This window comes from Manis javanica, chromosome 4, assembly GCF_040802235.1.
Source record: "Manis javanica isolate MJ-LG chromosome 4, MJ_LKY, whole genome shotgun sequence".
Lineage (NCBI taxonomy): Eukaryota > Metazoa > Chordata > Mammalia > Pholidota > Manidae > Manis > Manis javanica.
In genome coordinates, this window is record NC_133159.1 from 29,741,612 (window position 1) to 29,768,554 (window position 26,943).

General features: G+C 39.7%; 1 protein-coding gene across 1 annotated transcript; it reads right to left on the minus strand.

Moving 5' to 3' along the window:
* Window positions 1-1,652: 1,652 nt before the first annotated feature.
* RRAGC (Ras related GTP binding C) lies at window positions 1,653-26,786 on the minus strand. Its single transcript, XM_017665381.3, has 7 exons — window positions 26,381-26,786; window positions 24,468-24,671; window positions 23,286-23,485; window positions 20,325-20,439; window positions 19,233-19,375; window positions 17,123-17,271; window positions 1,653-4,483 (listed from the first exon to the last, which is right to left on the minus strand). Exons 1-7 carry the CDS (start codon window positions 26,774-26,776, stop codon window positions 4,332-4,334), a joined length of 1,359 nt encoding a protein of 452 aa, XP_017520870.3. The 5' UTR covers window positions 26,777-26,786; the 3' UTR covers window positions 1,653-4,331.
* Window positions 26,787-26,943: the final 157 nt, after the last annotated feature.

Below are 26,943 nucleotides of genomic sequence, written 5' to 3' on the forward strand. Positions count from 1 at the left end.
ACCTAGAGGACAAACACTAAGGAATTGGACACTATGGCCAAACAAGGTGAAAACCTAGGTGGGCTACTACTGCCCAGACCAGAAAGGCACCCCGCCCTCACGTCAGAGATGCAATGAAAGATAATTTAAGTGATTGTGCTACACGGTAGTAAAATATGCCTCTCCTATCACCACCTACAAGGATAGGTGCTGAGCATGTCACTCAGAAAAGGGCAGAGAACAGACCCACCCATGACAAGATGCAGGGAAGCAGAGTAGGGGCCAGAAAAGGGAGCGGTTTGTGGAGCACATGGATTTTAGTTGAGCTTAGCAGGATGAAAATTATTTCTATAAACGAGGGAAGCAGACCCCAGGTTGAAGGAACAGCATAAACTACTATGCTCAATTGTGAATACACACAAGTTTCACTCCATTTTACAACTAGCTCACTGAAAGGTTGTATTAAGACTTGGAAAATGGAGTAAGAATCATACTCAGTCCCACTAAAAACATTTCAGTAAAGTATCCTTCAATGTACTGATTAAATACCTCTTGAATAGGCATTTCTTAAAATAGCACATAAGCTGAGGAACACGGAATAAAAACTAAGGTAAACAGACTTCTCTGTTGCAGTCTTCCCAGAGCCTTTAACATCTGACAATACATAGCAAATCTCCAGAGACTACAGAATATGCTTTCCAAAATTTAACTATAGAACTCTTTCTGCAAAACACCTCATGAGCAAATCCCTACCTCCCTATTAGAGGGACAAGGTCAAATGGTGGTTTGAGTGGTTTTAAAATCAAACTGCACAGATTCCAATTCTAACTCTTCTACTCACAGTCGTGTCTATGCCTCAGTTTCTCCACAATGTATTGAGAAGATTCCATGAGGTAACACATATAAACCACCTAAAATAATTGGTAGTAGCTGCTATCCCTTCATGTCCTTCCAGGATGCTCTTGATGTCCAGTCTGCCAATCCTGTACGAACAGTTCAGAGAAGATGCTAGGAACAGAAATACACTTGAACTATGTCCAATGGCTGCCCACATTCCCTTAAGACTGTGTTCCTTCAGGGTCTCTGGGGGAAAAGGAAGGAGTGTTCAAAGTTAACTTTACTAGCTTAAATGGAAAACAATATTAACTAATAATCACTTGGATATATGGGCTTCCAACATTTACAAAACAGAATAGAAAACCTTAATTTACAAATCAAACACACTGCTTTCCCCAACTACAAAGCTTAGTAACTAATTTTATCTTTAAAATCACTTGTTTCTTTGTACACGCACATATTCAAAATATAGAAGGCAAATTAATGCACCTCACAAATGCCTTCAGCATTCTGCACTGGGCATCATTTGTGCACATATGTGCATATGTTTAAGAATGTGTGACTGAACAGAAAAGTAGTAGAAAGTGAAAGAGCTAACACCTTGCAGCAAAAAATTGTAAAGGTTTTATATAACCATCTGTCCAGCTCTCTCCAAGACGCCTGGTAGATACACATCCATCATGACGCCAAACATTCAGGCAAACCCTTCTTAAGAGTCTAACAGTTGAACCTTGAGCAACAAAAGGGTTTCAACTACACAGGTCCACTTGTACATGGATTTTTTTTTTCAAGAAATATATTGGAAATTTTTTTGGAGATTTGTGACAATTTGAAAAAACTATCTTTTCTCTAGCTTTATTATAAGAATACAGGATATAAATACATGTAACATACAAAATAGATGTTAAACAGCTTTGTTATGGGTAAGGCTTCTGATCAACAGCAGGCTCTTGGCAGTTAAGTTTTGGAGAGTCAAAAGTTATACACGGATTTACAACTATGCAGTGCTCGGTACCCCAACCCCTGCACTGTTCAAGGGCCAACTGTGTATGATTGTTCTATTGCCTTTGGCCCAAGCTGTCTCTTTTCCTCATTCTCTTTATTTCTATTTCACCATTTTTCACCTTTTCTCTTTAATAATTCCAAGGATTTAGAATTTCCCATAGCAGTAGGAAAAAATACTCCTTGAGCACCACATGCCATGGTACAGTCATGTTAAGGTATTATCTCCATTTAACCAATGAGAACCGGAGGCTGGAGAGAACGGCAAGCAGCCCTGGATTGCCAGACCTGAAACACAAGCCCTACTCTGCCTCTAATTAGACCTATGAGCTGGTTGGCCACCCTTGGTTTACCCAGGACAGTGCCAGTTTACACCTATTGCTCTGGCGTAATTACTAATGACATCCCTTCCACTCAAAACAATATCCTGGTTTGGAGTTAAGTTATATGGTAATCCCATCTATAACCCTAGCCAAGGCTCTTTTCTCCTCTGGACTTCAGTTTCCATAATTTGAGGAAGGATGCAGAACTAGATAGTATTTTAAGTATTTTAAGAGTCTGGTTTTTTTTTTTCATGTTTCTGTGATTTCCACTCTAAGTTTAAAATTGAACTTTGATCATGAAATTAAGACGTTTCAACCTCTACCTCCTTCCCCTCTATGAACTAATGAACTTTACTCCAATCAGTTTAGACCCAACCTAAACTATACAAGTGTAAATTGATACTTAAGGGTCAATATGAGTATTTCAAGAACTAGAAAAAATGAACAAGCTGGAATTGGTACATATTCTTTATATGATGTTCTACTTATTCCCTTACCCCTTCCTGGCTTGGGTATAATACATCAATTATGCCAGGCCCTAGATATACCCAACTATGAGTAAAATTTGTTGATGTGCACCCACCACAACCAAAAAGCATTTTCACCTGGGCCTCGACTTCCTGCCCTAAGCAGAAATGGGCCAGGAGAGATGTCTGGACACAAGCTAAGAAATCCCTGCATCCACACAGCCATTGAAGCCCTGAAACACAAGGCATGTTAACGATAAGCAGCAGCAAAAGAAATGGGTCATAAAATGACAGAGGGGAACAACCCAGTGTTGCATCAGCCTACCCTCTCATATCTTAGGCAAGTAAAAAACTGATTTTGGAGTAAATACATTTATTGATACCCATTTTATATAGTTCAATGAAATAATCTATAAATATAAAAGCATTTTACTTTTGGATATCACCATGGTCCATGTAAATACTCAAGTCAGAATCATCTGCAGGAAGCACTCTGAGTCACACTGTTAGGTTTATAGACCTGAATATACATATTTCATTAAACAGTGGCACTTATGTACTCAAGTGGTCCAGTGGCTTTGGAATATATAACTACTGGGTATGTGAAATAAAAATAATGTGTCAATTTAAATCAACAAGGGTATCAACCATCAACAAAAAGAACAATTACGAATTAATATCCTAGGTGAAGAAAGTACCACAGCTGACACTTGGTGTCAGAATATTGGAGATGAAGAATGTTTAATAACACATGTTGTGGCGCCATGTGCTCCCTCCAACTCCAGTGGACAGTCCACCAGTGCCTTAGGGTCTCTCATGGTCAACAAAACAGCATTTCTTAAAGAATCTAGATAGCTTAGAATAAAAGTATGTAGCAGCTGGTACCAAGTTTAAAGAAAAGAGAGCTAAATATTTCAATGACATGAGTTTTTCCCTCCAGGAGGAGCCTGCAGAAAAAAGTTTTTTCAAATTCCCTTTTTACATTGATCATGATCATTTATCTATTGTAGGAAAAAGAACCCAGACATCTGGTACCCAAAACACAGGTGCAAAAATTTTCTTCTGTTTGGAAGTTTTTTCCTCAAACACTTCCAAAGGAACTAATGCAGCAGCCACTGTTGAGCCTTGCTCTTGACCTGATGCAGCATAAAATTTCCTCTTTTCTTCAGTAACAAATACAGGAATATCCTTTGCTGCAGTCAGACCATGCGTCTTCTGAGTTAGCAAGCAAATGCATTTAAAAGGTCTTAGGTATGCAATGTCCAAAACTGAAATCTGAGAGGCAGTGTTAGAACTTAAGCAAGGCAGGACACTTTGAGAGACTAGTCAAATGAAACCCTAAGTGAAGCACATAAAAACTCAGTTCTTGGTATTATTCTCAACTGGTAATTGATGGCAACATTCCCCATAAGGTTGGGTAAGTGGTGTTCTCTCCAGTCCAAAATATCCCAACTAAAGTAGGACCCCAAAGAGGAGAAAAACACACTTGAGTTCTGTGGTCTCTGGAATTCTTTTTTGCATTTTTTAAAAAAAGAAACAGTCGCTTCAGTTGCACACCACTGGTTGAAGGGGTTTCCATCCAAATAAGAAACTCTACCCCTTGCCTCTAGTGGGACAGACACCAGATTTCCACAAGCAGCAACTCCCATGTCCTGTAGCATGTGGCATCTGACCCTGGAGTGAAGAGTAAGGTGGCACAGAGCCCTAACCCCTGGAATTCAGGCTAGATGGCGTTCCGTGGGGTGCCGTTGTGCGCCAACGCTTTCAGGCTGGGGGCACCAGTCTGGTGACCGCAGCTCCTGTGAGAAGTCACACCCACCTCAAAAACCTCATGAATAGCTTTTCGGAAACAGTGGAAGTTGTAGTCTATTAAACCTGCAAGAGAGAAAAACATCAGGCCTCCTGAATGTCAACTGTTAAATTATCTACTAGGAAACATTTGATGAGAGAAAAAGATAATTAATGTGTATTAAAAAACATGCAGTCAATGAAACATTCTCTACACTGGAAACATGATAAAGCATATGACCAAATATTAACACTGCTTACCTCCAGGGCCTAGGAGTGGACAGGATAAATACAGCAATTAGGAGGGTAAATTTGCTAAGAAAATTTACAATGAAATCTAAAGTGAAAGTAAAATACTTTCTGAATTATCAAATTTTCCTTTTACAAGTCTTTGGGGCAGCCAATGAAGAGCTGAAAGAAATAGCTAGAACAAGTTTGGCAAGCTGTCAGTAGAGCCCTGGGATTTGGGATGTAGGCCCAGCTGGCAAAGCCTCAGGCAGCCTATACTCTCTCTTCAGGCAAGGTAGGTCCTCTTCATCTATTTCATGAACTGGCATCTAAATAAAACTTTGATCAGTGTTCTATTTTATGACAGAAATAGTTAGCTGCCTACTAAATATCCATTTTCTCCCTTCTTCCTCAAAGAAGAACCCCAATTTTGGATGAGCACAATGGTGCTCAGCTAAAACATTACATTTCCCAGCCATCGTTGCAGTTACATATGGTCATATGACCAATTCTGGCCACTGAGGTAAGTGGAAATGTGTAGGATTTCTGTGAAGTCTCCTTAAAAGGAAGAAGATGTATTCTTTCCTCACTCCCGTTCCTCCTTATTGTCCAGAATATAAATAACATGGCTGGAGGTCCAGGAGTCATTCCAGATCATGAGATCACCTTAAGAATAAAAGCCGGTGCTAACAATGGCAGAGCAGAAGAAGCACCTATACTCTCGAGTATACTGAGACATAAAGACAACACATAAGCAATAAATCAAAAAAATCTGGTGTCAAACTGATTACAAATGTTAAAGAAGTCTGAGGGAATGCCAAAGGCAGGGTAAAAACAGCCAATGAGAGACCCAGGGCCGGCGGAGCCAAGATGGCGGCGTGAGTAGAGCAGTGGAAATCTCCTCCCAAAAACACATAGAGCTATGAAAATATAACAAAGAAAAATCTTCCTAAAATAGAGACCACAGGACACAGGACAACATCCAGACTACATCCACACCTGCAAGAACCCAGCGCCTTGTGAAGGGGGTAAGATACAAGCCCCAGCCCGGCGGGACCCGAGCGCCCCTCCCCCCGGCTCCCGGCGGGTGGAGAGAAACCGGAGCGGTTTTTTTTTTTTTTTTTTTTTTGGCGAGCGCTTTTTGGAAGCCTTAGAGGGACGGGCCCCCGTTGCTGGGGAGGCAGGGTGGCGGGACCGGTGAGGAGGTGCCTGGGAACGGCGCCGGAGGACAAAGAATATCCTGCGTTTCTCCCTGCGAGACCTGGGGGCGGGTGCCTGAGACCGGTGCCTGAGGACGGAGGAGGTCGCGCGTTTTTCCCCTTTTTTTTTTTTCTCTTTTTGGCGAGCGCTTTTTGGAAGCCTTGAAGGGACGGGGACCCCAGTGCTAGGGAGGCACGGTGGCGGGACTGGTGAGCGGGTGGCTGGGACCGGCGCCTGAGGACAAAGAATATCCCCCGTTTTTCCCTGCGGGACCGGTGGGCGGGTGCCTGAGACCGGCACTTGAGAACAGAGGAAATCGCGCGTTTTTCCCTTTTTTTTTCTCTTTTCTGTGAGTGCTTTTTGGAAGCCTAAAAGGGACAGGGACCCCGGTGCTAGGGAGGCAGGGCGGCGGGACTGGTGAGCGGGTGCCTGGGACCGGCACCTGAGGACAAAGAATATCCCGCATTTTTCCCTGTGGGACCGGTGGGTGGGTGCCTGAGACCAGCACCTGAGGACGGAAGAAATCGCGCGTTTTTCCCCTTTTTTTTCTCTCTTTTTGCCGAGTGCTTTTTGGAAGCCTTGAAGGGACAGGGACCCCGGTGCTAGGGAGGCAGGGCGGCGGGACTGGTGAGCGGGTGCGTGGGACCAGTGCCTGAGGACAAAGAATATTGAGCGTTCCTTCCCTGCGGGACCGGTGGGTGGGTGCTTTTTGGAAGCCTTGAAAGGACAGGGACCCTGGTGCTAGGGAGACAGGGCAGCAGGACCAGTGAGCGGGTGCCTGGGACCGGCACCTGAGGACAAAAAAAAAAAAAAAAAAATCGCTTGTTTTTCCCCTTTTTTTCCTTTTTTTTTTCTCTTTCTTTCTGTTCCCTCTCTCATTGTTGCTGCTGTTGTTTTGGTTTGGAGAGTGCTTTTTGGAAATCTTAAAGGGGCAGGACAGGTCACTTAGACCAGAAGCAGGGAATCTGGGGATCTCTGGGCACTCTAACCCCCTGGGCAGCAGGGAGCACAGAGGCCCCTTACGGAGATAAATAGTCTCCTGGCTGCTCCCCCTCCAACGGGGCTCCACCATTTTGGAGGAACAGCCCCAGCCAGGCCAAGCCCACAGCAACAGCGGAGATAAACCCCAAAGCAACTGGGCAGGAAGCAGAAGCCCTGTCTGCGCGCAGCTGCCCAGCACAAGCCACTAGAGGTCGCTATTCTCCCAGGAAAAGGCTACAAACCAACAAGAAGGGAAGCTCTTCCAGCGGTCACTTGTACCAGCTCTGCAAACTATCTCTATCACCATGAAAAGGCAAAACTACAGGCAGACAAAGATCACAGAGACAACACCTGAGAAGGAGACAGACCTAACTAGTCTTCCTGAAAAAGAATTCAAAATAAAAATCATGAACATGCTGACAGAGATGCAGAGAAAAATGCAAGAGCAATGGGATGAGATGCAGAGAAAAATGCAAGAGCAGTGGGATGAGATGCAGAGAAAAATGCAAGAGCAGTGGGATGAAGTCCGGAAGGAGATCACAGATGTCAGGAAAGAGATCACAGAAGTGAAACAATCCCTGGAAGGATTTATAAGCAGAATGGATAAGATGCAAGAGGCCATTGAAGGAATAGAAGCCAGAGAACAGGAACGTACAGAAGCTGACATAGAGAGAGATAAAAGGATCTCCAGGAATGAAACAACACTAAGAGAAATATGTGACCAATACAAAAGGAAAAACATTCGTATTATAGGGATACCAGAAGAGGAAGAAAGAGGAAAAGGGATAGAAAGTGTCTTTGAAGAAATAATTGCTGAAAACTTCCCCAAACTGGGGGAGGAAATAATCGAACAGACCATGGAATTATACAGAACCCCCAACAGAAAGGATCCAAGGAGGACAACACCAAGACACATAATAATTAAAATGGCAAGGATCAAGGACAAGGAAAGAGTTTTAAAGGCAGCTAGAGAGAAAAAGGTCACCTATAAAGGAAAACCAATCAGGCTAACATCAGACTTCTCAACAGAAACCCTACAGGCCAGAAGAGAATGGCATGATATACTTAATGCAATGAAACAGAAGGGCCTTGAACCAAGGATACTGTATCCAGCACGACTATCATTTAAATATGATGGTGGGATCAAACAATTCCCAGACAAGCAAAAGCTGAGGGAATTTGCTTCCCACAAACCACCTCTACAGGGCATCCTACAGGGACTGCTCTAGATGGGAGCACCCCTAAAAAGAGCACAGAACAAAACACACAACATATGAAGAATGGAGGAGGAGGAATAAGAAGGGAGAGAAGAAAAGACTCTCCAGACAGTGTATATAACAGCTCAATAAGCGAGCTAAGTTAGGCAGTAAGATACTAAAGAAGCTAACCTTGAACCTTTGGTAACCACGAATCTAAAGCCTGCAATGGCAATAAGTACATATCTTTCAATAGTCACCCTAAATGTAAATGGACTTAATGCACCAATCAAAAGACATAGAGTAATAGAATGGATAAAAAAGCAAGACCCATCTATATGCTGCTTACAAGAAACTCACCTTAAACCCAAAGATAAGCATAGACTAAAAGTCAAGGGATGGAAAAACATATTTCAGGCAAACAACAGTGAGAAGAAAGCAGGGGTTGCAGTACTAATATCAGACAAAATAGACTTCAAAACAAAGAAAGTAACAAGAGATAAAGAAGGCCACTACATAATGATAAAGGGCTTAGTCCAACAAGAGGATATAACCATTCTAAATATATATGCACCCAATACAGGAGCACCAGCATATGTGAAGCAAATACTAACAGAACTAAAGAGGGAAATAGACTGCAATGCATTCATTGTAGGAGACTTCAACACACCACTCACCCCAAAGGATAGATCCACCGGGCAGAAAATAAGTAAAGACACACAGGCACTGAACAACACACTAGAACAGATGGACCTAATAGACATCTATAGAACTTTACATCCAAAAGCAACAGGATATACATTCTTCTCAAGTGCACATGGAACATTCTCCAGAATAGACCACATACTAGCTCACAAAAAGAGCCTCAGTAAATTCCACAATATTGAAATTCTACCAACCAATTTTTCAGACCACAAAGGTATGAAAGTTGAAATAAATTCTACAAAGAAAACAAAAAGGCTCACAAACACATGGAGGCTTAACAACATGCTACTAAATAATCAATGGATCAATGAACAAATCAAAATAGAGATCAAGGAATATATAGAAACAAATGACAACAACAACAACACTAAGCCCCAACTTCTGTGGGATGCAGCGAAAGCAGTCTTAAGAGGAAAGTATATAGCAATCCAGGCACACTTGAAGAAGGAAGAACAATCCCAAATGAATAGTCTAACATCACAATTATTAAAACTGGAAAAAGAAGAACAAATGAGGCCTAAAGTCAGCAGAAGGAGGGACATAATAAAGATCAGAGAAGAAATAAACAAAATTGAGAAGAATAAAACAATAGCAAAAATCAACGAAACCAAGAGCTGGTTCTTTGAGAAAATAAACAAAATAGATAAGCCTCTAGCCCAACTTATTAAGAGAAAAAGAGAGTCAACACAAATCAACATAATCAGAAATGAGAATGGAAAAATCACGACAGACTCCACAGAAATACAAAGAATTATTAAAGACTACTATGAAAACCTATATGCCAACAAGCTGGAAAACCTAGAAGAAATGGACAACTTCCTAGAAAAATACAACCTTCCAAGACTGACCAAGGAAGAAACACAAAAGTTAAACAAACCAATTACAAGCAAAGAAATTGAAACAGTAATCAAAAAACTACCCAAGAACAAAACCCCGGGGCCGGACGGATTTACCTCGGAATTTTATCAGACACACAGAGAAGACATAATACCCATTCTCCTTAAAGTGTTCCACAAAATAGAAGAAGAGGGAATACTCCCAAACTCATTCTATGAAGCCAACATCACCCTAATACCAAAACCAGGAAAAGACCCCACCAAAAAAGAAAATTACAGACCAATATCCCTGATGAATGTAGATGCAAAAATACTCAATAAAATATTAGCAAACAGAATTCAACAGTATATCAAAAGGATCATACACCATGACCAAGTGGGGTTCATCCCAGGGATGCAAGGATGGTACAACATTCGAAAATCCATCAACATCATCCACCACATCAACAAAAAGAAAGACAAAAACCACATGATCATCTCCATAGATGCTGAAAAAGCATTTGACAAAATTCAACATCCATTCATGATAAAAACTCTCAGCAAAATGGGAATAGAGGGCAAGTACCTCAACATAATAAAGGCCATATATGATAAACCCACAGCCAGCATTATACTGAACAGCGAGAAGCTGAAAGCATTTCCACTGAGATCGGGAACCAGACAGGGATGCCCACTCTCCCCACTGTTATTTAACATAGTACTGGAGGTCCTAGCCACGGCAATCAGACAAAACAAAGAAATACAAGGAATCCAGATTGGTAAAGAAGAAGTTAAACTGTCACTATTTGCAGATGATATGATACTGTACATAAAAAACCCTAAAGACTCCACTCCAAAACTACTAGAACTGATATCGGAATACAGCAAAGTTGCAGGATACAAAATCAACACACAGAAATCTGTAGCTTTCCTATACACTAACAACGAATCAATAGAAAGAGAAATCAGGAAAACAATTCCATTCACCATTGCATCAAAAAGAATAAAATACCTAGGAATAAACCTAACCAAGGAAGTGAAAGACTTATACTCTGAAAACTACAAGTCACTCTTAAGAGAAATTAAAGGGGACACTAATAAATGGAAACTCATCCCATGCTCATGGCTAGGAAGAATTAATATCGTCAAAATGGCCATCCTGCCGAAAGCAATATACAAATTTGATGCAATCCCTCTCAAATTACCAGCAACATTCTTCAATGAATTGGAACAAATAATTCAAAAATTCATATGGAAACACCAAAGACCCCGAATAGCCAAAGCAATCCTGAAAAAGAAGAATAAAGTAGGGGGGATCTCACTCCCCAACTTCAAGCTCTACTACAAAGCCATAGTAATCAAGACAATTTGGTACTGGCACAAGAACAGAGCCACAGACCAGTGGAACAGATTAGAGACCCCAGAAATTAACCCAAACATATATGGTCAATTAATATTTGATAAAGGAGCCATGGACATACAATGGCAAAATGACAGTCTCTTCAACAGATGGTGCTGGCAAAACTGGACAGCTACATGTAGGAGAATGAAACTGGACCATTGTCTAACCCCATATACAAAGGTAAACTCAAAATGGATCAAAGACCTGAATGTAAGTCACGAAACCATTAAACTCTTGGAAAAAAACATAGGCAAAAACCTCTTAGACATAAACATGAGTGATCTCTTCTTGAACATATCTCCCCGGGCAAGGAAAACAACAGCAAAAATGAACAAGTGGGACTACATTAAGCTGAAAAGCTTCTGTACAGCGAAAGACACCATCAATAGAACAAAAAGGAACCCTACAGTATGGGAGAATATATTTGAAAATGACAGATCTGATAAAGGCTTGACGTCCAGAATATATAAAGAGCTCACACGCCTCAACAAACAAAAAACAAATAACCCAATTAAAAAATGGGCAGAGGAACTGAACAGACAGTTCTCCAAAAAAGAAATACAGATGGCCAAGAGACACATGAAAAGATGCTCCACATCGCTAATTATCAGAGAAATGCAAATTAAAACTACAATGAGGTATCACCTCACACCAGTATGGATAGCTGCCATCCAAAAGACAAACAACAACAAATGTTGGCGAGGCTGTGGAGAAAGGGGAACCCTCCTACACTGCTGGTGGGAATGTAAATTAGTTCAACCATTGTGGAAAGCAGTATGGAGGTGCATCAAAATGCTCAAAACAGACCTACCATTTGACCCAGGAATTCCACTCCTAGGAATTTACCCTAAGAACGCAGCAATCAAGTTTGAGAAAGACAGATGCACTCCTATGTTTATCGCAGCACTATTTACAATAGCCAAGAATTGGAAGCAACCTAAATGTCCATCTGTAGATGAATGGATAAAGAAGATGTGGTACATATACACAATGGAATACTACTCAGCCATAAGAAGTGGAAAAATCCAACCATTTGCAGCAACATGGATGGAGCTGGAGAGTATTATGCTCAGTGAAATAAGCCAAGCGGAGAAAGAGAAATACCAAATGATTTCACTCATCTGAGGAGTATAGGAACAAAGGAAAAACTGAAGGAACAAAACAGCAGCAGAATTACAGAACCCAAAAATGGACTAACAGGTACCAAAGGGAAAGGAACTGGGGAGGATGGGTGGGCAGGGAGGGATAAGGGGGGGGAAGAAGAAGGGGGGTATTAAGATTAGCATGCCTGGGGGGGAGGGAGAAAGGGGAGGGTGGGCTGCACAACACAGAGAGGACAAGTAGTGACTCTACCACATTTTGCTAAGCTGATGGACAGTAACCGTAATGTGGTTGTTAGGGGGGACCTGATATAGGGGAGAGCATAGTAAACATAGTATTCTTCAGGTAAGTGTAGATTAAAAATTTAAAAAAAAAAAGAAAGAAAGAAAGAAAAGGGGGATTACTCCTTAACAGGATAAAACTATTGGTAAATCAAAGATCAACGCATGCTTTAAATATCCTTAATGTTGATCACTTAAAGGGTGTCAGATGATCAGCTATGGAGGTACTCTTTTCTGATAATATTCCTTTCTCTTAATTAAAAAAAAAAAAAAAAAAGCAGTTACTGTGTGCTGACCTCCAATGAGTTCTGCACAGTGGTATAGAGGGCATGTCAAAGTGTGGGCAAAGGGTCTGTTTGTTTCTACGCAGAAGATCAAGGCCTAGCTTGGATACCCAGAAATGAACTAAGATACGATATGAGGAGGAGCTTCCGGCATCAGCACTCTCTGGAGGACTCGTGCCGGGGGATGATCATCAAAAAGCCTCCACAGGGATCCGGACGATGCTGCGGTTGTGGCTGCATCCAGCCCACCGTCTCCTGGACTTGCCATAAGAAGGAGGAGGGAGATGTCTAGGCTGGCATGTGCATACAGTGAGACAACGAATTTGACTGGATCTGTACTGTTGGAACTCAACCAGGAGTTGGGAGGGGTGCAAGTTGTAGCACCCCAAAATCTCATGACTATAGACTATCTATGGTTAAAAGAACATATGGGATGTGAACAGATCCCAGAAATGGGCTGCTTTAATTTGTCTGATGGTTCAAGTACAGTTCGAAAATATCCATCATATCATAGATAAATTTTCACAAATGCCTAGGGTGCCTAAATGGTTTTCTTGGCTTCACTGGAGATGGCTGGTAATTATAGATTTGCTTTGTTTATGTCACCGTATTCCTATTATGTTAATATGTGTGTGCAAATTAGTTAGTAGTTTAAAACCTATACATACTTAAGGTACTCTACAAGAAGATATGTCAAAGAAATAATCAATCCTCCCAAGTTTCCTTCATATGCTACATCTATAGCTTTTCTTCTTCCTTCCTAATTACAAACCTTAAATAGAATTCGTGCCTCATATCGAATTTACCGAGTATCATAATTCCTCCAGGTGGTAAAGATACCTTGAGACAAGTGCTGGGCATAGAAGCCACAGGGCATAAATCTGCAAAGAAGTTAAAAGCTAACCTTTGCAAACAATATGGCTTCTCTCTCACTTACCAACTTTACATTTCCCTGTATGGCCCCGGAAGATGACTGGTTAGCCAGAGACGGGTAAGATTCCTCAAGGGAGGAACAACCTAAGACAGGCACAGTCGCAGGGGGGCCATCAGGTGAGAATTTGGGGATCAACAGAGGTGAGGCTCAGAACCTCACCCCCCCTGCTTTGAGAGAAATCTTCTGCATCCGTGGATGTCTTGCTGCCCTTGTCTAGCCTGGATTAATACTTAGTCCATAGGCACACACCTGATCATCTGATCATCTACATTTGCCTTCTTACAGCACTAAACTATGTTTTCTACCTTTATCTTGCATCTACCTACCACTTCAGCATTTTATTAAAAATAAAAATAATAATAATAATAGGAGAAATGTGGGATCAACATATAAATCAAGTACAAAAATCAAATGAATATTCATATTTGACCTGATGGTTTATAGGTCATATTGCATGATCAAAACCGAAAGTTTCTGTGATGAATGCCCTTGTACTGTTCACCATGTAAGAATTTATTCACTCTGTAAGAATTCGTTCACCATGTAAGAACTTGTTCGTTATGCTTCAGAAGATTGGAGACTGACGAGAATTAGGCTTGAGATGGATTAATGATTGTACATTGAGCATTGACCCCCCTATACTGAATTTTATTGTTGTTAACAACCATTTGATCAATAAATATGAGAGATGCCCTCTCAAAAAAAAAAAAAAAAAAAAAAAAAAACAGCCAATGAAAGATTCAAGGATGAGGCAGAACTTTGAGGATACAAGCAAATTTTAATTAGGCAAGAAAGAGGGAGCCAAATTACAAGAAAACAGCAGTTTGCTGGCAATGAAAACACAGCATGGGTGAAAGGGAAGAAGCTGGTCTGGCTGGAGATAGGGGCAGAGAATTTCTGGTTAGAAGTACTGGGAATAAAGTCTGAATAAGTAGATTAGAGAGACAAATTCAGGATGTCCTTTAGAGTCAGAAAACAAAAATAAACTACAAAAGAAAAGTTTTTTAAGTTCAACTACATTAAAATTGACTTCTGTGCAAATGTTAAATAAAACTGACAATCAGGGAAACATGGACACTGGCCAGATACTTGGTGACATTATGAAAACAGTATTAATTTTTCTACACTTACTGGTTTATAATTTTAATTTTTAATTTTCTACACTTATTGTTAATTTTTTATACCATTATGTTTTCAAAAGAGCACAAACTTATAGAGATACTTGCTGAAATCTATACACACAAAATGATTTGATGCCATAGATCTGCTTCAAAATAATCCAGTGGGGAAAGAACATAAAATAGAGATAAAATAATATTTGCTATGATTTTGATAACTATTCAATCTAGGTGATGGATAATAAGGGGTTTTCTCTACTTTTTTTTGTTTCTCTTCAACAAAAGAGTAAAAAATAATAAGCAGGGAGATGGTACACTGAGACTCACTGTGTTGGTCTACTTTGGCGTGTATTTGAAAATTTCTATAACCAAATGTTTTTAAAATTTTTGAAAATGAAAATGAAAAAACATAAAGAACTCCTAAGAAGGAGAAGATACCAAAAAAATAAAGGTATCTGAGCAGGTAAAGAAGAAATCTGACCTGGCATAAAAAGGTACTTGCCATGAAAGACACTAGCCCTAATTAGTAACTAAAGAAGTAAAAATTCAAACCAAATGAGATACCATTTCACACCTACCAGATTGACAGTAATTAAATATTTTAACAATATCAAGCATTAGCAAGGACAGGAAATATAAGAACTCCCACACAGTATTGACAGAGATGAAAAATGGCAAAAAACCACTTTGGAGAACTATCGTTAATAAAGTCAAAGATGCATGACCTCTATAAATTCTACTCCTGAATACATGCTCTACATAAATTCTCCACACGTACAAAGGCAAACTTATTCATGAATATTTGTTGCAAAACTACTTGTACTCTTAGATAATCTAAATGTTCAGCAACAAGAAATTGTAGTATATACAACCCATATAGTATCTGGCAGCAAAAATGAATGGACTAGAGCTATAAACTACCAATATGCAGAAACCTCAAAAACAATCTTGAATGAAGAGAAACAAGTGAGTTGTAGACCACTTACACTTTGATATCATTTGCAGAAAGATATAAAATACTCTATATGGTTTAAGTATAGATAGTAGAAGAACAAACCATGTTTGAGAAAAATAAAACACTACATTCAACACAGCAGGAAGGGATTTCAACTGAGAAATACACAGAAAACAAACATGTATTTGCCATGTTTTAGTTCTTAGTTCAAAGGTGAACATACACATTTTTGTCTTATCCAAAAACTTTTTTGTATAGCTGAAATACTAATAGTAACACATTAATGAAATAATACTAGTTCATTCAATACTGATTAATATTAAAAACTCAAGAAGAGCAGGGACTTATTGCAGTGAATAATAGAGGGCTACAGTAGGTCTTTGAATTCTTATAAAATAATGATAAAAGTATTTTCTGAAAACTAGTCTGCCTTTGGAATAAAAGATGATACATACTAAACCCTCAATACATATGTTGAACACAACCTCAAACAGAATGTTACAACACCTCAGGCCTGGAGGAATGAGGACCTGGACTGGAGTCACTGACAGTGGAAATGGACAGGAAACCCAAGAAAAAGATCTAAGAAACAAGTAAGACTTGGTGAAAATTCAATGTAAATATTAAAGGAAAAGAATGGAAAGAGGAGAACACAACGCCCTCTGTGAATGGCCCCTTCAGAAAGGCCACCACACAATTAGCTGACTACAAAATACCTAACCTTGGACACCAGAAAAATTACCAGTCTAACTGGTAACAAAAATAAGATAGCCAGGAGGGTCAAGAAACAACAGGAAAAATATTCCCTAATTTTTGGAACCATGGACAAGATAACAATCAAATATTTAGGTGAAAATGTCTTAGTAATAGCACCAAACATGGGACTGGAACATGGACCCACATCAGAGCTGGAGATGCAAATCTTTCAATCAACCATATAAAGATTAAATGAAGCTATGGCTTGGGGGAGCTGACCAGGAAAATGAGTGAAGAGGTAAGCAGAAAGCCTCAGCTTTGAAGAACAGTCTTATCTGAGAAAAAGAAAATATGGTCAGAAGAAGCAGGAGGGTGGTGAGAGAAACAAATATATAAAATAACCTCGGAGAGTTCAGCTTTAGGGAAGTAAAGAGAGAAGAAAACTTCAAGACAGGAGAGACTGACAGGGTAATAAGCTTCAGAAGGCTAAAAAGGCTACAGAACGAGAGGCCACTGAACATAGCAAGAGGGTAACCTGGTAAATGTTCAAACAATAATCTCAATTAACTTTGGTTTCAGTGGAAGACAACTGCAGGCAGACATGTTAAAAAGGGTCCTAAGTAAGAGAAGCTGGAATAAAAAGCTTGACTTAAAATAAAAGATCAAAAGACGGAAGGATAAAGTCTGGACTACATATGGAAGGCAAGGGACAAAAGTAGTGTGAGCTGATAATCATCTAACACCTGTAGTATTATCTTCTTGTTTTCAAGAACCTAAAAAATTATGACAAAGAACTTAACATAAAAAACAGCTTCTTAAGATACCATTACCTTTTCGTTCAAAACTTTCTTCCCTAAGAATGCAGACCAGTGCCAAAAATTTAGTCACTTCCTTTAAATAAAGGACAGTTGTATTATTCAGTTTGATTATTGCCATAGATTCTTTGTCATAAGCACTTCCACTTCCATCTTCCTTTAACCTGTTTTAAAAGAAAGTATTGTTTATTACAGGTTTCCCAACTAGATATTTTATCACATTTAATTTACAAAATGACAAGTCTTTCCACTCAGTTTTCCAAATGTCTTTTATGAATACTGGCTGAAAGACACAATGTGGGGGGCGGTCACAGGGAAGGCAGTATAGCACAGAAGAGACAAGTAGTGACTCTATAGCATCTCACTACACTGATGGACAGTGACTGCAATGGGGTGTGTGGGGGCAGGGAACTTGATAAGATGGGTGAATGTAGTAACCACAATGTTGCTCATGTGAAACCTTCACTAAACTGTATATCAATAATACCTTAATTGAAAATAAAATTAAGAGAATACTGTCTTAAACATATTGTACAGAAATTCTCACTTAGGCATAGGGCTCCTAGTCTTTGATGCAATATACTATACACATTCACACCTGCATCTTGTTTATATAGGATGCAGGCTTCTGATCTTCCCTCACACTAATCTGTACTGACACAGTCTGCAAATAAAGGACCTAAAATATGGAAACCATTAGAGAAAAAGGGGTAAGTATAAAAACTAAAATAAATAGTGTACCAAAGATAATGTGGGAATCCTGATGCTTGCAAAGTGAGCCTTACAGGGTCTGAAAGCTATTTCACTGATTAAACTAGAACTGTCAGAATTATACACAGTCCCCCTGCAAAAAATGTAAATCAAGAGTCAAACAAGCAGCAAATTAAACTATAATATAGCAAACCAAATTGCATGTATAGGTTGTGTGAAGAACAATGAGATAATGGGTATTTTTCACCTTTATGATGTACTTTTATAATGTATAATATAGTTTCCAATGCACTTATATTGAAAATAAACTTTATAACTAAATATTATTTTTAATTATAAAAACCTGATTTATGAAATTTTGATATGTTTGCTTTAAAGAAAAAGCAAATGTTCTATTCATTCATTTTTAAAATTAGGGATGGAAACATGAAACTTTACTTACAATAAAAAAAGACAACATCTCATTCTCATTACAAAACGAATAAAAACAAAGGAGAGCATGTAATTACAAAAGTGAAAAATAGAAATAGAAGACAGGAACAGACAGGTCAGAAATGAATTCTCCTAATTAGAGGCAGCTGGGAAAAGACACCGACAAATGAGGCAGAGAGACCAAAGTAAAGGGTAGGGACAGAGATGAAAGAGGGGTTATAGACAGGGTGGAAAAGAGAGGAACATCAAATAAAAGACACAGATATCAGAAAGCAAAGGTTAGCACCTTGAAGAGCTGATACTGATATATGATGGGAATCAGGGGTATTGGAGGCAACAGAGGTTACTGGCTTTGAAATACCAGTAATTCTTCAAAGTTTTCACCCATCCTCTGGACTATTCTATAAAATCACATCTTTGCTGCCTTTTATAAAATTTCTGTGTAAAGTCTGAATTCAGATAAAGGAAGAGTTTACATTTTAGAGATTTATTTTGGAAACTCAGACATATGGATCAAATTTTAAATGTGTAAGTCTTCCTGCTACCCAAAATTCCAATTTCCTTATTTCTTAACTCTCTGAAAGATAAAGGATTCTTCATTCCACAAAGTCTGAGGTTAAACTATGAACCACTACTTACTTTGTTATTCAGAATGTTTCAAATAAATAAAGTTTTTGATCTAGTTAAGTCCCTAAGTGAGAAGACCCAAGGCAAACCGTCCAAATAATGGTGGGAAAAAGTTTCAGTGATAAGTAAATCTGGCATTAGTCACTCTTTTTCAATTACTCTTATTCATCCTCTCCAAAGGAGTAAGACCCAGCAGCTCACCAACAGAGAAGTCACGCTCCCAACTGAGCACTAGTCACAACAATTCCACTTCATACAGTACTTGCTAAAGGCCTTAAAAATTAATTCTCCTGAAAGACCAAACTGGTTGTTTTCCACTTGTCTGAGATCTTGGAGAAGTATGTATGTAACTTACCCATATATACAAGATACATCAATTACAACATCAATCATGTCACAGCAAAGTTCATAAGATTGCATATCCACAGGAGAACTATCTGTTGCAATGTAGATTTTGCTGACAACATCAAAGAGGAAAGCTTTTTCAATACCTGAATTCTTGGAAAAACAAAATTGGGGAAGTGTTCAGTTTTTCTTTAAGGATCACAATCTGTAACTTATCAAACATCTTGAATTACTGATTTACATCCAAGGATATTTTTAAGTATACAACCCAATTACCAAAAAATCAAACAGTATTTGGCTGAGAGGCTTCTGTTATCCAATGACAGCAGTGTAATTATTTCTCTGTTCTGATTTAGTGACATAAATGGACCCATCAAATTTGTTTTCTCTTCCTCTTTAACTGAAATGAATTATTTTCTAAGACACCACCAAAAAAATTTTTTGAATCAAGCTGTGCTATATCCTCAATGATCCTTTCTCATTACAATGATCAGTATCTGATGTGAATGACCTTGCTACCAGAAAGGGTTTACATGGCCATTAGTAAAACATAAAATAATTAGTTTATGCCAACATGTAGCATAACTCAGAACTGGGATCACTACACATTGAGTCCTTCAATGTAACATCTGGAAAATATATTGGCTAAATGCTATAGGAGGAATAACTTTTTATTAAGCTGAATCCTTAAAATAAGAAATTGAAATATGACACTAAGGTTACAGTTAGCAAGGAAAGGAAAAGATCGATCTTTCAACATTACCTCCAATAAAGTAGAGATTAAACTGAGTCAAATTCCCAAAAATCTGTCTTTTCCAATTACTACTTCCTTAAGGAAACAGTTATCATAAAGATATTTTTAATTAAGAAAGCATGAGGAAATTTTTCATCAGTTCACTTTAAGACAAAAAGAGCAAATCCTAAGGAAAGAATTCAGAAAATAACTCAAGCCATTTTCTTGATGGTATTTGTTTTACAAGTGTATAATTATTCTTTGAGCTTAATTCAGACTAATTCAAGCCATTTTCTGGAGAATATGACAACATAATACATTCATCAAAAATGTGATCAGAAGCTAGAGTGAATTAAGTATCTCACTTACTGATATAAAGATATTTAATAGGTTTTCCAAAGTTGGCAGCTGTGGAATGAGTTTCTGCACCACCTTACTAAAGGCTTCAAATATTGAATGGTCATAGATACTAGTCAAATAAAAGCTGGAAAATACAATACAGTTTGGTTAATTTGAAAAATATCTTAAATTCAGTGATAATTATCATAATACATAAAATACATGTTTCTTAACATTTGATTTCAGTAAGTTCAAATAAAGCCTTTTATCTTGTCTATCATTCCCATCATTCAAGATGACAAATGTAGTTTCCCCACCTGGCTTGTAGCTATCCATCCCTTTACTGCATTTAAGCAGAAGGCAATTGAGTTAGTAGTCAAGAAGCATTTTTAGATGCTGAAAACTTGAATATTCACCTAAGTCTTTGCAACCTGATCCAAAAAGCTTGGTTTCTTAAGCCCATAACTGACAAGCACCAAGATAATAACCAACACAAAGCTTAGAGGAAAGAGGTAACACTTATGAAGTAAGAATGTAATTCAGGTCTCTGCTAAAATCTTACTCCCTCAGAAATTCTTTCCAGCCCCCCTACCTAAAATAGTATACCTGTGTTCCCATTGCTTTCTACCTCTTTCCCCTTATTTTTCTTCACAGCACTGTTAAGTACTAAAAATTGTTTATTTATAAGTGCTTCTGAACTTATAATGTAAGCTCCATGAGGAAAGAGACTTTTGTCAATCTTGTTTGTAGCTGCAGGCCAACTGTCCTAAACAGTACTCATAAATATGTTTGAATAAACAAATGAATACAACTGATGCTTAGAATTTATATAAACATAGTATGAAGGACAGAAGCTGGGCCCTACAGAGAACAGAATAGGAATCTGGTGGCCTAAAAGGATGTATAGTGGAGAAGCAACATCTACAGACTTAACAAAACACACATATAGAAAGCCCTTTAACAACTTCAACAACTGCTCTTTCACTCAGGAAGTACATTCTTCATTATATAGTTGTATCCTTGACACATTTATAAATACACACTTCAAGGTCAGAGACACAGAACTGTGTTATCACACAGATGATTTATAAAGGTACTATCGAGGAGCTAACCTAAGAACCTAACCCTACAGAAGACGGGGCCCTACTCTAGACGTTAGAGCAATGAACAGGTGAGGCCAAAGTGACCCCCCAAAGGTACAAGGGACAAAGGAACATTTTAGCTTTTCCTTTAGGCAAAAAGGTTAGCAACATGAGCTCCTGCAGGGACTGAGTGGCTTGGAGGTGGATGGGGAAAGGAAAGCTGCAAGCACAGAATGCAATCAAATAGAGCCTCATCCACAGGCTAGCAATTAATAAAAGCTTAATGCAATATTTTACTGAGATTAATAATGGAGTATTATGCATAACTTTATACCCATAGATCTGACGATTTAAATAAATTCCTTGAAAGATACGAACTGTTAAAACTCTGAGCATAGATAACCTGAATAGTCACTAATCTACTAAAGATACTGAATTTGCAGTTGAAAACCTTCCAACAAAGAAAACTCCAGGGGCAGAGAATTTGGGAAGGAATAACAAAGGGCCAGAGTGACAACCCCCCCCATGGAGGGTCAGGAAGAGGAGGGAGGTGTGGATTTTTAGGTTATCTTGACTGTGTGATGGTTTCAGGGATTTACGCATGTCAAAAGTCATCAATCCATCAATCGTACACTTTAAACATGTACACTTTACTGTATGTCAATTATACCTCCATAAACTGAAAAAGTATAGAGAAGGATGATCCTCTCCCTAAAAAAATTTTTTTTACTGAGGTTGGACCCTGTAAAAAACTGGGGAAAGGAATGGTGCCTACCTCTGGGGTGGGATGCCCTGGAAAGGAACACAGATATGGTGTAAAGAGGATTAGGACTATTCCCATGGGCACTGGAAACACAGGAAAATCATGGCCTAAAATTCATTATTAATAGTGGATTCCCAAAAAAACAAGATTGAGCAATTTCATGGGGAGGCTCTTTTACTCTCTCTTACAAATATTAAATTTTCTTTTAAGTATTAATTACTTATAAATACTTCAAAATTTTAATCCAGGAAAATTAGAGGTCAATGAGACTTTTCTACATGATTTCCTAAACTCAAAGACCTGGAGCCTGAGGCCCTAAGCAAAGTCAGAGTAGGGCTGGAGGTTGGCTTGAGCCTATAGGGAAGTCATTATAACAAAACAGAGATAAGGAAATAGCTACACTTATGTCTCTCCCCTGCTTCCCTTTTAAGCTGTTTATATCATCAAGAGACCATTTTTTGGGGTACTTTTTATTACTGATTTCTACCTATACCACAAAATAGTAATAGTAAAATCCAGGGATGATTCTTCATACACTTTTAAAATTCAAGTACACAAATCATCAATCCTATCTAGTAGCAATGATTTAATATTCAATTAGCAGCCCTTAGCAAATTGGATAAATTCACTTAACTCAAACTTCAGAGATTCATAACAACTTAAGTGTTTTTCAAAACATAAATATGATACATTAGCATCCAGACTTGAAAGCATACCCTCTTTAGAGGACTCTCTTCCTACTGAGAAAAATACTGTGAAGATTCAAGTTACCAAGTTTTACAACAAATGTGAGAGTCCTTCTACTGAGGCAAGAAGAAAAAAAATGATGAAACCAAGAGAGGGGAGTCCCAAAGCAGATTTATGCCATGAGGAAACAGCCTGACTCCAGTCTCTTGGGATGAATTTGCAAAGGCACCAACGGAACACTTCACATGACTTCAACCTCCCAGGAAAATGTAAAATAGGGAGAGTAACTTCTCAGTAACATCAGGCTCCCAAAATTGCTTAAATTCAACAAAGAGATGAAAACCATTATAGATCTGGGAAAGGTATACCAGACATGGAAAGCTAGGTGTCTGAAATGACAGAGATGGAGATACATTTATACATTTTCAGGGCTCTCATATCAAACACACATGTTGTTACCTAAGGTGGAGTTTTTCTAGCCCAGCATCTGCAAGGTCATCATTGGCCCTTTGATGAATGTCCCTCTGAGTTTCTATTTTGTGATCATCAGACAGACCATCAACTTTGTGAATAAAAACCTCAAAATTCATGTCTGGGTTAACTTTGTAGGCTTTAGAAACAGTAATGTGAAGTCTTGTTAAAGCCTCCATGTAGTCATCCTGTAAGTTAGAACAAAATACTTTTTTTTAAATCTTACAAAAGTAATGAGTTTAGAAAGCCTCAAACCACCTCTTTCCCCAACCACAAAAAACATACTATCCTAATTACTCATAATTACTCAAAACATTTAAATATATTAACTTATACCACTAAGCAGATCTTCAGTCTCTCAAGATAAAACATTCAATTACCAAGGTAATGCTTGTAATAGATAATATAAAGAAACGAAAAAGGAAATGGGGATTTCTTCTCAATAGAATTTTTTTTAACATAATCCCAGCTCTGCCATTTCTTAGATGTATGACTTTAAGCAGGTTGCTTCAACTCTGTGATCTCAGTTTACTCACTCGTAAAACTAGAATTACAATACTTACCTCACAATATGGTGAAGAATAAACAATGTAAGACCATATATGTGAAAGCACCCATTACAGAACCTGTCATTCAGAAAGCATTCCTAACTAATGTTTAGGCTTATAAAAAGTAAGCTGCTTAAGGATAAGGACATGTCCTATTCATTTGAATGCCTGCCACACGCTAGGCCCTCAATAAAGGCGTGTTGGGCTAAACTCAATTTGGACAACTAAGGAAACTATGCACTTTAATATGTACTGACTCAGTTCTCATATTCCTCCTTATACTATGGGCACTGATGAGCTCATTTCAGTGAGTGACTTCACTACTGTCACAGTTCAAAATGTACAGCAATATCTACTATTAACAAATATAAGTGGAAAGCTACTTACTAGGTAGCACTCAAGGCTATAAACTGTATTTCCTAATCATCCGATATACTGTACCTGCACAACGGCACGCCTACTCCCAACGCACCTCTACAGCTGCATCTCCTACCCTACTACAGAATCTACCTGCAAAGAAACAGCAGCAAGAAGCACATGACAAAAAAGGTAAACACCTTTCCTTTGTGTCTGTATCTTTTACCACCAAAGAAGAGAAGTAAACACCATTATTCCTAACTACCTGTGCATCAATGACATATATCAATGCTCCCGTTCCCCTGAAGATCATCTCGTAGTCAAAAGTTGGGTCAAAAAAGTCCATTTGCCCAGGAAAATCCCATATCTGGAAATTCACAAAGGAGCTATTGGAAATGTCATCTTTATAAATCTTGTTGGTACTTTCCAAAAAGAGAGTCTCGTTGGGTGACATTTTATGAAACACCACCTGTTAAAAGAAAGACGACAATGTTATGACTGTTCAACTCTGTATTTAAAGCTCAATATTCCACCCTGAATTAACGTAATTTAAAGAATTCTATCCTATAGCAAAAATTTTCAAAGAAGTCCAAAGTGAATGGTGCACCCATCCGTTATCCTTTTTAAAGTAAAAAGTACTCACAGTCCTTTTACTTTTGACAGAAAAGAAGACACCAATTACCTCCCATTAAGCCTATCTTGGGGCTGAAACTTTCCTATTTCCTCTGTGCCATATTCAATACTAAGAGTAGCACTGTCTTTCACCTCTGTTGATTTTTTTCTGTTAGACTGTGCTAATTCTACCAAAACCTATCTGCTTTAAGATGACAAAAGCTTATAAGGTTTCCAAAGTTTTGTTCATTGATAATTTATTGGAATGCCTACATCAGGCTCTGAGGAATAATTAGAAATAAACCTGACTAGACTCTGCCCTCAGTCTGCAATCTCATGGAAAAAATAAAGCAAACACAGTAATTATACTGAATTACAAGTAGAAAGTGATTTATGGCAGAGGGTGAAAAGTTGACTGGGAAAAAGCCAGCTCCCGTGAGAAATGGTAAAGGCAATTGTTAAAATCACGATAACCACAATCCACACAATGCTAACATAAAACTCATTTGCCTCTCACTGTTACTTTCTAGAAAGGAAAAATGGACAATTACTCCCAAGGTTTAGTCAGTGAGTAACAAATGAAAATAATTAAAATCAACTTGCTAAAAGCCAACCATAAATGTACTCAAATTGTTCTGTAAAGGTGAAAAATAAGATAAATAAAATACAATGAACCAGTAAATTCAGAAGAAGGTTACTTTTTTAAAAACGTCATGTTTACAAAATATCAGAGATTTATTTTGGATAGACCTTTGCAACAGGGTGGAAAGGGCAAAAGACTGGGTATCTGGCGTTTCACTGTAAGGGGGATGGCTCATAGTGGAGGTCAACCTTTTCTCTATTTCCCCCTTACTAAGAAGTGTGTACTCCTCCATTCGTTCCTGACAGACCAGAAGTGAAAAATGGACTGACACAGATCTGCAAATATTCTGATGGTCTCAAAAGATTTTTGCAACCATACACATACAGGGAGATTATCACCAGCAATTATACTCACCACGCCACAAGTACTAAAATAGGTGGACTAACAATTCTCAGTAATTCTCAATAACGTTTCTGCAACGTCTCCTTCTTACTACTAACAAGAGCACGTATTAAAATGGCCAGTGACTTAAGTCACAACTCTGACGCTGCTCCCTGGGGCTCACCTGGGAAGCCCTGCAATCTCAGGTCACCTCAATGAAGAGAGATGCACACAAACCCGGCAGGGAAGGAGTCCGTAAGTTCTCCAAGTTAGAGCTGAAGAGTACGTCTCAGTTTCGTAAAAGGCCCAGGAGCTGGGTCTCAGGAGGCGAAGGTCCCGGGCGGTACCATCCGCACCTGCCTCCCTCCAGCCAGTTTCGCCTTCGGGGACCCACCCGGCCTCAGCTGACTGGGGCGTGGACTCCGAGGCCAGGGTCCTCGTGCTGGCCCGCCTCTGGCACAGCTCCCCGCAGAAGAAGAGAAAACGCGGGGAACAGCCCAGCCCGCCAGCCTGGGCCGCCGCCCTCCTCGGGGGCCTCCCGCACCCGGCGGCCACCCGAGCCCCCGGGGATGGCCGGGGACGCCCGGCGCGGCCCCACTCACCTTCTGGATGGACGACTTGCCGCTGCGCCGGAGCCCCATGAGCAGAATCCTCGGCTTGGAGCTGTCAGCGCCCCCCGGGCCACAGCCTCCGCCGGCCCCCGCCCCAACCCCGCCGCCTGAGGCTGCCGCCTCCTCTTCTTCCTCCTCCACGCCGTAGCCGAAGTCTTTTGGGAACGAATCCGCCGCACCGTAACTGCCGGCGAGGGGCGTCTCCTCCGCCCCATACTGCAGGGACATGGTGTCGGAGCTGCCGCCGCCCGAGCCCTGACAGGCCAGGCCAGGCCAGGCCAAGCCAAGCCAGGCCGCCGCCTCCCCAGTCCGCCGCCGCCGCCGCCGCCGCCGCCCCCCGGCAGCCGCCAGCGCCTTACGGCCCGCCCCCTGGAGACACGCTCTCATAGGCTCCGCGCCGAGACCCAGCCTCTCATTGGTCACGCCAGCTGCCACTCGAGAGCAGCAAGGTAGGTGGTGCACATCACGTGCCCAAAATCACCTGACTCGGAGCCATGGAAGGGGGGGAGGAGTCACGAGGAGGGTAGCCGGCCGGGCCGGGCCGAGCCCTCTGC